The sequence below is a fragment of the Anabrus simplex genome, chromosome 1 (assembly GCF_040414725.1).
Source record: "Anabrus simplex isolate iqAnaSimp1 chromosome 1, ASM4041472v1, whole genome shotgun sequence".
Lineage (NCBI taxonomy): Eukaryota > Metazoa > Arthropoda > Insecta > Orthoptera > Tettigoniidae > Anabrus > Anabrus simplex.
This window is the reverse complement of record NC_090265.1, coordinates 361,487,349-361,500,959: the sequence shown is the minus strand read 5'-3', so window position 1 is coordinate 361,500,959 and position 13,611 is coordinate 361,487,349. Positions and strand designations below refer to the sequence as shown.

At 39.7% G+C, this 13,611-nt stretch overlaps 1 protein-coding gene across 1 annotated transcript in view; it reads left to right on the top strand.

The window, feature by feature from the left end:
• The window catches only part of LOC136867016 (myelin regulatory factor), a 166,302-nt gene that overhangs the window by 81,457 nt on the left and 71,234 nt on the right, over nucleotides 1-13,611 (top strand). Inside the window, exons 10-11 of the mRNA XM_068226684.1 lie at nucleotides 949-1,127; nucleotides 10,545-10,749. Of these exons, the coding sequence (XP_068082785.1) occupies nucleotides 949-1,127; nucleotides 10,545-10,749 (384 nt within the window). The remainder of the gene's footprint in view (nucleotides 1-948; nucleotides 1,128-10,544; nucleotides 10,750-13,611) is intronic.

The window sequence follows — 13,611 nt, the reverse complement described above, 5'->3', positions numbered from 1 at the left end:
TGACTACAAATGGCAGTAACAGGAGGAATGGTATACTTGCCATAAAAATATAATCCTTCAGTAGGGTATATAATAGACCCAGTGGTCTGCCAGTCTGCTGACATCGATGCAGAGACCTGCCATCCCATACTAACAGAGGAAGTACAATCTACAAGAAATCTCAGTCATCAGTCTAATGGTAGAAGCACGTGGAAACATCCCTCACCTCATTGTAGACTTGCTGGTGAATTTTTTTTCCTACACCAGCCTGATGTCTTAAAGTAGACTGCAGTGTTCACCCTGAAAGGATCAGTCTCCATCTTCAGGAATCACTGCTGCTGAGAAGCAACCGCAATAACAACAAAAGCAAACCATGATGAACACTCAAATTTTAACCAACTAAAAATTTGTTAAGTATACTTTGCCTGTTAGGCAATCCAAGAATCTGGGTGAATGGTCATAGTTATACATAAATGCTGTAGATAATGATAATTTTTCTGTTAATACAAGATTGATGAAAGCTCATTCTAAAGAAAATTCCAAATTTCAATTAATTAATTTACTTTTATACAATTTTATGAGGCTTTAGAGGAACATTGTACCATTTTTAGCAACTTTATTTCAGTACTCCTTTTTGAGTTTCTGTCAAGAACTGAAACTTGGCTTGTTCAAGGATGTAGCTCTTGAGGTAGTTCTGAGTTTGAATCTCATATAGAATTACAGTTCTCTATATCTTGCTAGTATAGTCTAGCATGGTTACTTTCATTGTGATCAAGTATCAGACCTCTTGAAGCTTGTTCTGTTGTTCCTACAGAATAGCAGTTTGTCACACATGCAGGTTTTTGGTTTCTCAGTTTTTTGCTGGAAACTTTATCCCACCTTTATTTCTCAGAGAGATGGCATGCACTGTGAATTATTTCTTGTTCTGCTCTTTTGATTAAAAGATAGTACAATTATCCTCTTATACAGATAACATGCCACGTACAGCTACAAGGCGATGCACGATTTGTCAAGACTCCAGAAGGCCTTAAGAAGATTGGCAGTTTTTACCTACATTTCTATGGTGTAAAAGTGGAATCACCATCACAAACTATCAAAGTGGAGCAATCTCAAAGTGATCGTAGCAAAAAGCCCTTCCACCCCGTTCTGTAAGTAAATTTCTATTTCTCTTGCCAGATTTATTTTGGTATTACAGTTATTATAATTATAGTTATTGGTACAATATTATATTGTTTTTCAAAGTGTGCATATATTCATCCAATTTCATTGAATGACTTATACCACAGGGTTCAGAATGGAAAATTCTAAGAATATTTATCCACAAGGTATCATATTGAATTTCCTTATAATTCTGGTCTACCTGCTTAAATGTAGTTAAATCCATGACTAGGCCTATAGTATTTAATGAGAATTAGTACACAGTCCTAGCCTAAAGATGTAGTATGATATCAATACTGTATTATGTTTATTCTTCTTGTTTCTGTTGAGGCATGTTTGTGTGGTATTAGTTCCATGAGTGAATGTTGTCTAACTCCAAAACATCCAGCAGTCTTTTTCAATTTTTCTACTCAACTAATTGATGGTAATTAGAATATATTATTAGACTTGAATTTCAATTTTTCTTCTCTAGTCAAAGGATTTCCTTAGGATTTCTAGATTTCCTTTTTCATTCTCGTTTTCCTTTCATCACTTTAAATATAACTTATTGTTAGAGCACTTGATTGAAAATGAAAATCCACAACCTATTTCCAGTCATTCAACAGGATCAGGAATGGAACAAATGAAGCCCCATCTAGCGGTGAGGATAGGAATTGTGCCAGCTGCCAAAGCCTGTCGCACTCCTCTGGGGCAATGATTAATGACTGACTGATGAAATGAAATGATATTGGAGAGTGCTGCTGGAATGAAAGATGGCAGGGAAAACTGGAGTACCTGGAGAAAAACCTGTCCCAACTCCGCTTTGTCCAGCACAAATATCACGTGGAGTGACCAGGATTTGAACCACGGAACCCAGTGGTGAGAGGCCGGCGCGCTGCTGCCTGAGCCACAGAGGCTTAGAGCACTTGATTAAAATGCTTTAAAGTAAAAGATATAACATACATATATATATATATGTAGGGTTGCCATATTCCACAAATTTCACTGACAATGCACAATTTTTTAGAGAAATCTGTGATGCTTTACTATAGTTATTTGGAAGTTTTGAAAGTCAGCTTCCCTACCAGTGGCATGTACTGAGGGCTACCAAGGCTACCAGTGAAGCCCTAACCTCAAATGAGAATGATAGAAATCTGAAGCACATTATAATGTAAGCATCTGACACACTGTTCCATTTACATAACTTGAATGCAATGAATAAAGCGTCACTCGTATTTTTCAGTGCAAGGCATCGGAGAAAGATAATGCAGCCCAGGCATTGTGTCCCTCTCCCCTCGCCTCGGATGGCTTGCTGCTGAATGCCAGTGTAGGTACGGGGAACGGGGGCGGATAGGTGTGCAAGGCTTCAGTCCATCTGATCGCCACTGCTAAGGAAGGAGACAGAGCTCAAAGACTCAAAATTCTCCAGAAGTTTCCAAATTGACACATGCATTCCTCATTGTATATACTTCCTCACCTCATACTTCTGACTTAATCATATAGATAACAGAGTGCTGGTATTTTACTCCCTTTTGCTTCTACATCCTTATAGAAAGACACTGCAGGGCTACTGTTATAGGAGTAATATAGTTTTCATTTTATCGGTAGATCTGCTAAAATGAAGTGCCATCTTTCAGGTTCAATGTTCTCTTTTGTTAATTGAAATTGAACCTGTAATCATGGGTCGGAGACCACCACTGATCTTCCGAGGAAGCTAATAAACCAGTGAACGATAGGTATGATTGCTGCTAATGCTGTAAAATTCACAATAATAATAATAATAATAATAATAATAATAATAATAATAATAATAATAATAATAATAATAATAATAATAATAATAATAATAATAATAATAATAATTAATAATTAATTAATAATATAATTTATTAATTAATTAATTAATTAATAATATCATTTATTATTATTATTATTATTATTATTATTATTATTATTATTATTATTATTATTATTATTATTATTATTATTATTATTATTATTATTATGGTGCATCGCATCTGTATAGGCTTGGTGGTAACCCAATGAGGATGAAATGAATGGCGAAGATGTGATAAACACCCATTCCCCTCACCAGGGGAATAAAGAACACAAAGGGGTTGATTATGAGAATTGAACCAGGCTCATCGGACCAAAGGCAAGCATTCTGTCCATTTCACCACAAAGCCGGGCTTTAATTTGCTAAACCTTAGGCTACCATCTCCACTGATCAGGTGTTGATTATTGACAGTAGCAGAGGCCAGGGTAGTAGCTTGTGAAACAGCACTGACAACACAGCAGACTACTGCCATTGGCTATTGGCCGCAGCTCAAAATGCTTAGGGCTTGATATTCACTAAACCAACTATCGAAAAGGGGTAACCTAAGTCTAGTGGTAGCCCACATCTTGATCCCATCATACACCACTGTTCGCTACATTTAAATTCTGAACTGCTAAGAATTGTAGAGTATTTACATAACTTGACTGATGATTTTCTAGATTTATTGGATATTCTTACTGTTGTTGTTTTTGTTAGTCGTTTAGTCGCTTTCGACTCTCCGTGACCCCACAGACCAATGTGCACCATTTCTTCCGGTCGTGTACTATTTTCCGAAGTCTTTCTAAATTGAGAGCCATGACTTCCTTGATGCCATCAATCCACCTCATCCGTTGTTGCCCTCTTCTTCTGTTACCATCAGTCTTCCCCGGCATTAAGGTTTTTCCAGTGAATCATGTTTTCTCATAATATGACCAAAGTACTTCAGTTTTTATCTGAGTATTTGACCTTCCAGTGAACAGCCTGGGTTGATTTCCTGTAATATGGACTTATTAGATCTCTTTGCAATCCACGGAACTCTAAGGAGTTTTCTCCAACACCATAGTTCAAATGCGTCTATTCTCCAATGCTCAGCCTTTCTTACTGTCCAGGTCTCACTTCTGTACATACCAATTATATACCTAATTATTAGAGACTGTTATGTCTTTCACTAATAAGTTTGCTAGACTCTGTGAATGAAATATATATATCTGTTTCTCTACTTGCTTCTACTATAGTATCATCATTTATTCTGCTTCCATGCTTCCTTCTTTTAAATCATTTCAATGTCTTGAATCATTCTTTCTATTGCCACTAAATTCCCATAACTACCTAAAACAAATTGAGTAATAAAATTAAAGGGTTCAAGATTTTTTATACATTTCAAGGTAAACCAGAATAAAAGTAATAAAGCTGTTAGTTATCATCAACTTGAAGCAAAAGAACTACACTACGAAGATTGACAGTAATTGTATACTGTATATCTCATTGGGGGTGGGGGTTAATATTCTACACATGGTGAGGGAACTATAACCTACATGTCACACACAGTACATCAGATATTACCAATACAGAAATGAAATTACAGTATGTACGGTACTTTCTATGCTTACTACTACTCTAGGGTGACCATATATTCCGTTTTTAATGAGAATGTCCCTTTTTTAGTGCCTGTCACATTGTCCTGATAAAACCTTAACAGGATGTATAATTGTCCCTTTTTTCTGTCTACATTGACAGGAGATAAAAATAACATCTAAAATCCTGCACTTTATTGGCAATTCACCTTAATTAATAAGCTTTCTTTCATTGATCAGGCAAGTAGCTTGTCAAAATCTGGTGCGTTTAAAAGGCTATGCTAAAGGAAGACATCATTACCCTGTAGCAACTCTAGCTGAATCAAATTGTTTTCATTTTCTTTAGCGATAAAGCATTCAGCATACATTCAGTAAAAGAATAAAGAATGTGGGTGTAACTCAACTCAAATAGTTTTTCAGCCATCTACATTTTACTGGTCTGGTAAAAGAAGTTATTAAATAATGTTCCAGTTGATAGGTCTCCTTATTTTGAATGAAATATTATTTGATTTGTTATTACCTATATACAGGGTTATTAATTAGATTTTTCTGTATTCACTAGAATTGTGATGTAGCATGTCACTAACCTTGTTTGTCTACCCCTTAGTCCCCTTTCTTGATACGAGTTTGGGGACGAAGTGAGATGAATTTATATGGCATCTTGTTTACGGCTGGATGTCCTTAGTGATGCCAACCTTAGTTGAGGAGCTAATGAAGATGAAATGATGGTGAATGAAAATGGGTAAGGAGTTAGAAGAAATCAGCTGTGGCCTGTGAATTGGAACTGTCCTGGCATTTGCAAGGAAGTGAAAATGGGAAACCATAGAAAACCTTTCCCAGGATAGCCAACAGTGGGGTTCAAACCCACATATCTTCTGAATCCATAGCTATTGTAGCATGTTAAGTTCACTGATCTTTTAAAATCATTTCATCAAAATGTTCAAGAAAAGTGTCCCATTTTTTCTGATTCAGTATCTGGTCACCCTGTACTACTCCAAAATGATAAGTAGGCTATTGCAATAGGCATGTTGAGTTAATGAGAAAAGTGCTTAACTGTATTTAAAATTTGGGATTCAGAATAGAATGGTCAGAAAATTGTCCATTGTCCATCACAGCTAAATTAATGGTATTAGGAAACAGAATTTATTATCATTGCTACTGTTGTACAAGGCATCTTAAAAAAATAAAAAAATAAAAAAAGAGGGGGTGACAAGACCTCACTCGGTGAAACTTTATTTTACAGGCATAGGTCTATATAAAGATACATAGTAGCCCACCTAGTGCCCAAGTAAAGCATTCAGTCAATATGGTCTGACACCATGGTTAGCCGGTTTGAGTCCTGTTGGTCAAAAAATTTGTCGCCATTGGAATGTTGCAGATGTTGATTCCCATAGGGAACCTAAAATATTTGTCCTGAATGAGTAAATTTATAATACCAATATAATGGTTCGTTATTGGACATTATATATTTTCCAGCTAACTCATTCTTGGTTGCCTGCGTTTCGCCCTCATGTGCTAAGTTAGGCTCGTCAGTTGGGACCTAGCACACCACCGAAGACGCAAGGCTAGTGCATACTGTAGAGGCCACTGCATAGGCTATTTGAAGCCACCAGCAGTGCCAATGCACAAAATTTATAATGTCCAATAACGGACCATTATATTGGTATTATAAATTTACTCATTCAGGACAAATATTTTAGGTTCCCTATGGGAATCAACATCTGCATCATTTGATGGCCAGGCAGGCATCTATTTTTGTAAATGAGACTTAGCTCTCATAGTGCATTGGCACTGCTGGTGGCTTCAAATAGCCTATGCAGTGGCCTCCACAGCATCCTTCTCGCGCAACTCGAAACTTGCATCAGCTCTTGAACTCTTCGTACGTCTCAGAACTCCCCTTACTCCTTAATTTTTTTGTCGGCCGGGTGGCTCAGCATCTCTACTCCAGCTACTTCGCCGACTTCAAAAAAGCAAATTGGCTGACGCCTTGTTGGACGTTAGCCACCCCTCTACCTACTCTTTTCTCCTCACCATGACAACCACTACCACTCCTACCACAACAACAACCACCACGACCTGCGCACTTCGCATTCCCTACCTTCCTATCACTACGGTTACGTACTCCCATTCTTCCCCTCTTCTGACTACGACCCTTCCTCTGCCGCCATACCCTGATCCGCCCAGTTACCTGTACATCCCTCCCCGCTACTTCAACCGTTCGACCATCGCTGAAGAAACCTCTGCTACGACACCAGTCATACAGCCTTCACCTCCAGCAGACACCGTGCGCCATTCAACATCACCACTGCCAGATCGCACCACTATGCATAGTTGTGTCTTACGCGGCGTGGATCCTGACATCTCAGATCGAGAGGTTATCCAAGAACTTAATCTCGAAGGCATTCCTGTGCGTCGTGCCTTCCGAATTTGGAACAACTCCGGACCAACCTATCTCGTCCGTCTCCACCTGCCAACGGAAGAAGCAGTCCAACGTCTTATTACCAGCGGGGCACGTATCTACGGTCGTCAACATCAAGTGGAACCTTCACGCTCCCCTCCTAGAACTCCCACCAGCCCACGTCTTCGACCCCGGCCAGCCCCCTCATATCGAACTCCCTCGCACGTTCGTCCACCAACTCAATTCTCCTTCTCACCACCCTTAACAGCCGACCTCAGACTTCTCATCACCTCCTTGTACAATATCTCCGCAACCTTACACCTACTAACCTTTCATGGCAGCCCTAGTACACTTCTCTGAATTTTCACCCCTTCCACACATCCCTGGTATTTAAATAACATCCGAGCACACCTCCTCAACCATTAATTCCACTTACCCTCCTCCTTACAATATTGGTCCTTCCCCAATTCTTTCAACATCTCCGGCCTGGGAGACAGCGACACTGTCTAGGGGCCCGCCTCGCCCGAAGGGCGGGGAATGAAACACGTTGCAGCAGCAGCAGCCTCCACAGTATGCATTAGCCTTGCGTCTTGGGTGGTATGCTAGGTCCCAACTGACGAGCCTAACTTAGCACATGAGGGCAAAACGCAGGCAACCAAGAATGAGTTAGCTGGAAAATTTATAATGTCCAGTAACGGACCATTATATTGGTATTGAAATGTTGGCCGGCAGGGTAGGACAGGTGGTGGTATATAATTTCTAATCACTAGATTGAGTGCCAAACACCTGGATTTAATTCCAAACCTCTCCACAGTGCTCATATGGAGTGAGGGCATATGATGCTGTTGATGGTGATTCAACTGTCGGATGGGGACGTAAAGCCCTGAGCAGACCCCTTGGTTCAACAGGAGTAGGCTATATACTGGCACTGGATTTCACCTTCTCCCTTCCTACTATCATGTATCACGTCATTCAATTCATCTCGTTAACTTTGCTGATGAGGTTGACGTCAGGAAGGCCATCCAGTCATAAAAACTCGCAAAGAAGATTCATCTCACTTCATACCCAACCTCGTAGAGAAATAGGACCAGAGTTGGACATACATATAAGGATACATAGTAATAGAGCACTTAAATGCATTACTAATAGTCTCCACTCTTATCCATGCACTTTTTCCAGTGGTGTGCCAAGGCATTGATGCCAGCATGGAAGAAATCTGCGTTCAGTCCCTGATGTCATATCATGACGACAGGCTGACCACCTGAATCTTCGTTGAATTGCTTACCATCCAGGTGCTTCTTCAATAGTCCAAAGAGATGGAAGTCACTGGGTGCCAGGTTGGGTCTGTAGAGAGGATGGTACAGTACCTCCCACAAGAAGCAGTGCAACAATTCTCACAAGCTGTTGGCTGCATGTGGTCTGGTGTTGTCTTGCAGTAACACACGGCCTGTTGGGAGAAGTCCAGGTCATTTTCTGGGAATCACTACCTACAAATGCTGCAGTGTGTCACAGTAACTGACAACATTCACTGTCGCTCCCCGGGTGAGGAAATCAACCATCTGGACCGTCCTCCCTACAGCTCTGACCTGACAATCAGTGATTTCCATCTCTTCATACCATTGAAGAAGAACCTGGGTGGAAAGTACAGCCATTCAGCACGCTGTCATGACATGGCTTCAGGGACTGGTTTCTTCCATACTGGCATCGATGCCTTGGTGTACCATGGGAGAATGGTAACTACGTTGAATAGTAATGCATATCCTTGTATCTGCCTATAAAATAATGTTTCTCCATGCAAGCTAATGTTACCATATTTTTGAAGTGCCTTTGTACATAAAGAATTAATCTATTATGTAATGGAATGTCTGTAAATATAACAAGTCATTAGTACAGTGTAGGTATGGCAGTACATGCTATATACGAGGGCTGTAGATAGAGTAGTGGCAACGTATTCCAGACACTCGCAGGAGAGCGGGCATGCACGAACAGGATATGTTGTCGAAATGTAGCGTGCGTTTGATGGGCATCCAGTTGGGAGTGTTGTTGCTGTGTGGCGTTCAAGTGAAGAGTATCGATTTCACCACTCAAAAGTATGTTTTCAAAAGGTGATCAGCATTCATGGATTAAAATCCAGGTTGCCTGTGGCAAAAATGCATCAGAATGTTATCAAGGATTACGTGAAGCCTGTGCTGAGAATACGTTACTGTATAGGACGATTGCCACGATGGGTCACAATCATGAGTGATCTCGTTTCCATAGACCATCAATGGACTGTCTGGGAATTATCCATAGAAGTTGGTCTCAGTCATCAAATGCTGTGGTACATACTGACAAAATGTCTTAACATAAGGAAAATTGTGTCTCATTGGGTTGCACATCAACTCACTGACGTACATAAATGGTACTGATATGCACTAGCTGGCATCCACCTGAACAGATATCATAACAAAGGAGACGCTTTTCTGCAGTGTATTTGTTGCCATTGATTAGATGTTGGCAAAAGCCTATGAGCCTGAATTAAAGTGTTAATCGGATGAAAGTGTATGCAATAAATTTCATTGCTAGGGCCATATTGATGGATATGATTTACTTTTTTTTTTTTTTTTTTTTTACAAATATTAATTTATTCTTCCACCTAATCAATACATAGTTTAAATCATCTGAGTTGAAGATGGCTGCAATGAACAGCTGAAACTAGGACTATTCAATGATATAAACTATGTATTGATTAAGTGGAAGAATAAATTAAAATTCATTTTTTTTAAAGTCGGATGAATGGCGTCACCCAGGTTTGCCACGACTACAGAAATTTCGACAGGAACCCAGTCAGATGAAGCTTATGCTGATTGTGGCATACCAGACTATGAGGGTGTTATTTTTACGCATGCTGTGCCTGAGGGATAAACCGTCAACAGTGACTACTTTTGGCGATTTCTAGAGCAACATCTGCGTCTGGCTATGCAGTACAAAGGTCCACGTTTATTGCGAGCCGATCGCCCTGTCGTGTTGCATGACAACACACAATGTTAAGCTATTATAGCAATGGTGGTGTTGGAAGGTCTTGAAACACCCTCCATACTAGTCAGACATGAGTCTTTGCGACTTTGAACTGTTTCTGAAGTTGAATGAACCCCTCCGAAGCCACCGATTTCCTGACGTGGCATCTGTACTCCATGCAGTAGAGCACTCTGTCGCTGTCATCAACAGAGAAGGAATGTAATGCAGTTGTACTTGTTAGTTCATTAAATATTGCCTTCTATCAATATTGCTACTACTTTCTTTACAGCCCACGTATTTACTATCATTGTAACATAGTCTTTTAAAAATGCTTTATCTGTACATTTTCCTATGGATTTTCGCATGGTGACTTTCTAACATGTTGTTATAGTAAGAGGATATTTTGTGGTATTGTTTATCAATTATTTTGAATTTCTTTTTAAAGAAAACAACCAATGATAAGACTTGAGTCTATAACATTTATTTTCTTGTAGTAGATATTTTTAATTCTCTATAAATTACTTCATTTTTTATCTCATTTTCTCCTCCTCTTTTTAATAATTATCTGATTTCTTGTGTGCTGTAATGAGTTCCTAGTGGCCAAACTGACCTGTCTAACCCCTAGCTGTTGGCCGGGTTGCAGCGTTGACCTACAGGGAGAGCAGGTGACCAAGGTGACTGTGGGGAGACTCCACTTCAGTGAGACGACGTCCAACAACATGCGCAAAAAGGGCAAGCCTAACCCTGACCAGCGCTACTTCTACCTTGTCGTGGGACTCCATGCACATTGTGCTGATAGCAACAACTACCCTATCGTGTCGCATGCCTCTGAGCGCATCATTGTCAGGGTAAGGAGGCCAACTCCAGCATATCCTTCTTTATCATCATCATCATCATCATCATCATCATCATCATCATCATCATCATCATCATCATCATCATCATCAAGCATTGGGAATCTTTCTCTGTAATTCTTCTAACATATGATCATACCCTGAAATCTGGCTTGCAAATTCATTTTTATCTTTTTAAAATGTATATTTTAAAACATAATTCACAGAGGAAAATAACCCACATTTCTTGTATATTTAAAGAAAGTGACTCATGAATTATACTGAAAGCTGTAATGATTTAGCATGTTACAGTATCTATATAAATAAAATAGTAAGGACCGTGTGTCTGTACATTGACTAAGCTACAAATTATTTTTATGAACTAAAGGGGACGGGAGGGTTTACAGGGGCTATTTTTTGTTTGTACAGAATCAGGGGTAAACTGTGGCACATAAAAAAATCTCAGGATTGAAGTGTAAGGCGAATTGGGGCAGAAACTAGACAAATAATTTTTGTGGGTTCGAGGGGTGAGGGATGCGTTTAATTGCATTTAATAAATTTCTCCAGGCAATAAAGGCTAGAAAACAGATGCAACAAATAAATACTGTAGATGACTCTACAAAACATCACAGTATTACTGTTAAAGAAAGAAGTCACGCACGTAGGCTTATTGCATCACTCTCACTCAAAACTAGAAATTTACGTACTGATTTAAAGCCTAAAAACACACACGCAACAAATAAACACTGTAGATGACTTCACTACAGAAGTGAGCTGACAGCAGTTCACAGAGTGAGGGACTACACGAGGCTTCTACTAGAGCAACACAGAAGGAAAATGAAGGAAGGCAACGAAGCGATGCCTGTTGCCACCATTGTGCTTCCTCCCTACAAATATATTTATAAAAAAGAAAATGTTTTGTAGTTTTCTTAACAACTCACAGGCAAAAATGCCTCATCCTTTTTATCTGTCTTTCATAATACATTATTACAAAGTACAGTATAATATTCCTTAATCACGAGGAATTATGAATGTCTCATAGGGAGTGTGTTCACTTCTTGTAGGCCCATAAGAGCAATACTGTTTTCTTAACGTGGAATGAGCTATAGGAATATGTTGTCACTGATAAATCATAGAAGATTCTAACCTCCAGAAATATCATTAGAATGGTTCACCAGCAAGCGCTTTCACCAAGTCAGATGACATCTTGAGTACCAGCCTAAAAATTTGTATCAAAACTGTGTGATTATTTCCCACACAGCCAACAACACCCCATCATGAGTAAAATTAGTCACCCATTGTACTCATCTAGTCAACCTTGTTTAAAATTCAATAAAACTAACTGTGAATAGTTCCAAATCCAGCTAAACCTAGCTATTGAAAGTATCCCGATCACTTGTGAAGGATACGAGGAATTCATACATACTATTCAAGAAGTTTCAAAGAAAACATTACATGGAAAATTTATATTCCTGGACTAAGGAGGAATCTCAAAGAGCTCATTGGGAAAAGAAAAGAAAAGAAAACTCACCTGGTACCAAACAACACTACTCAGGTCATTATAATGTTATCTCAGACCAGGTAGCACATCGGCTCATCCTGAACAGGAAACATGATAAATCCTCATGATAAACCTCCCTTCTCTAACCCAACCAGTGAGTGCTTCCTGTCCGGATACTCTGTTTACTTCTGAGGAAGTTGCAGACACCATCAAACCAGAAATGTCTGTCAGTATGGATGGTATCGGGAATTAACAGATCAAGAACTCTGTGTCAAGATCTTGCCGTGGCTCACTAGCTTTTTCAATTGGTGTATTCAATCTGAGAAGATCCCTTAGAACTGGCTTAAGGCCAAAATTGTGGCACTCTTGAAACTAGATAAGACACAGGACCAGCGAAAGAATTTCAGGCCAGTCTCCCTTCTGAGTCAACTCTTCAAGCTGTTTGAGCACCTTATTCTTAACAGTATGATCCCATCTGCAGAGAGTAAACTGATTAAGCAGCAGGGAGGTTTCAGACTAGGATGATCATGCACCAACCAAATCCTGAACCTTACTCACAAGAACCATTCAATGTCTTCTGCAGAATAGAAGATTCCAGGTGATAACCCAAGCTAAAGAGAGTCATTGGAGGGATTGGCCTTCCACAGGGTAGTATCCCTTTCAATATAAAAACAAACTATCAACTTATTGCTGAAGACAAGAAGCATTTTTTGACTTTTTGTATGCTGATGATCTTGGTGTTGGAGCACAGTCCAAGTCATTTGAAGATAGAATCCAGGCTGCAGACCTGTCTCAGTGATCTGTCCAAGTACTACAAGGACAACTTGCTAAAACCAAATCCTAGCAAACTACAGGTCACACTGTTCCATCTTTGCAATCATGCTGCAAACCATAAACTGAATATCTGTTGCGAAGGAAGTACTTTGGAGTTAAACTTGATCTTTCATGCACATTTAAAGGACATGGTGTTTCCATTGGCATGAAGATCAGAGTGAGGAACAGGGTCTACGCGGGGAGCACATCGAGCAACTGTGTGAAATACAGCATTGGCACTCTCTTTCTCTTCTTCTGAAAATGCTTGTCCTGTATGGGCCAACTACTATTTTGCTTTACGTCGCACTTACACAGATAGGCCTAGGAAAGGTCTAGGAATGAAGCAGCCATGGCCTTAATTAAGGTACAGCCCCAACATTTGCCTGGTGTGAAAATGGTAAACCACGGAAAACCATATTCAGGGCTGCCAACAGTGGGATTCGAACCCACTATCTCCCGGATGCGAGCTCACAGCTGCACGTCCCTAACCGCACAGCCAACTCACTCGGTATGGGCCAACTCCGAGCATTCCAAGAAAGTGAATACTGTCTTGACTGGAATAT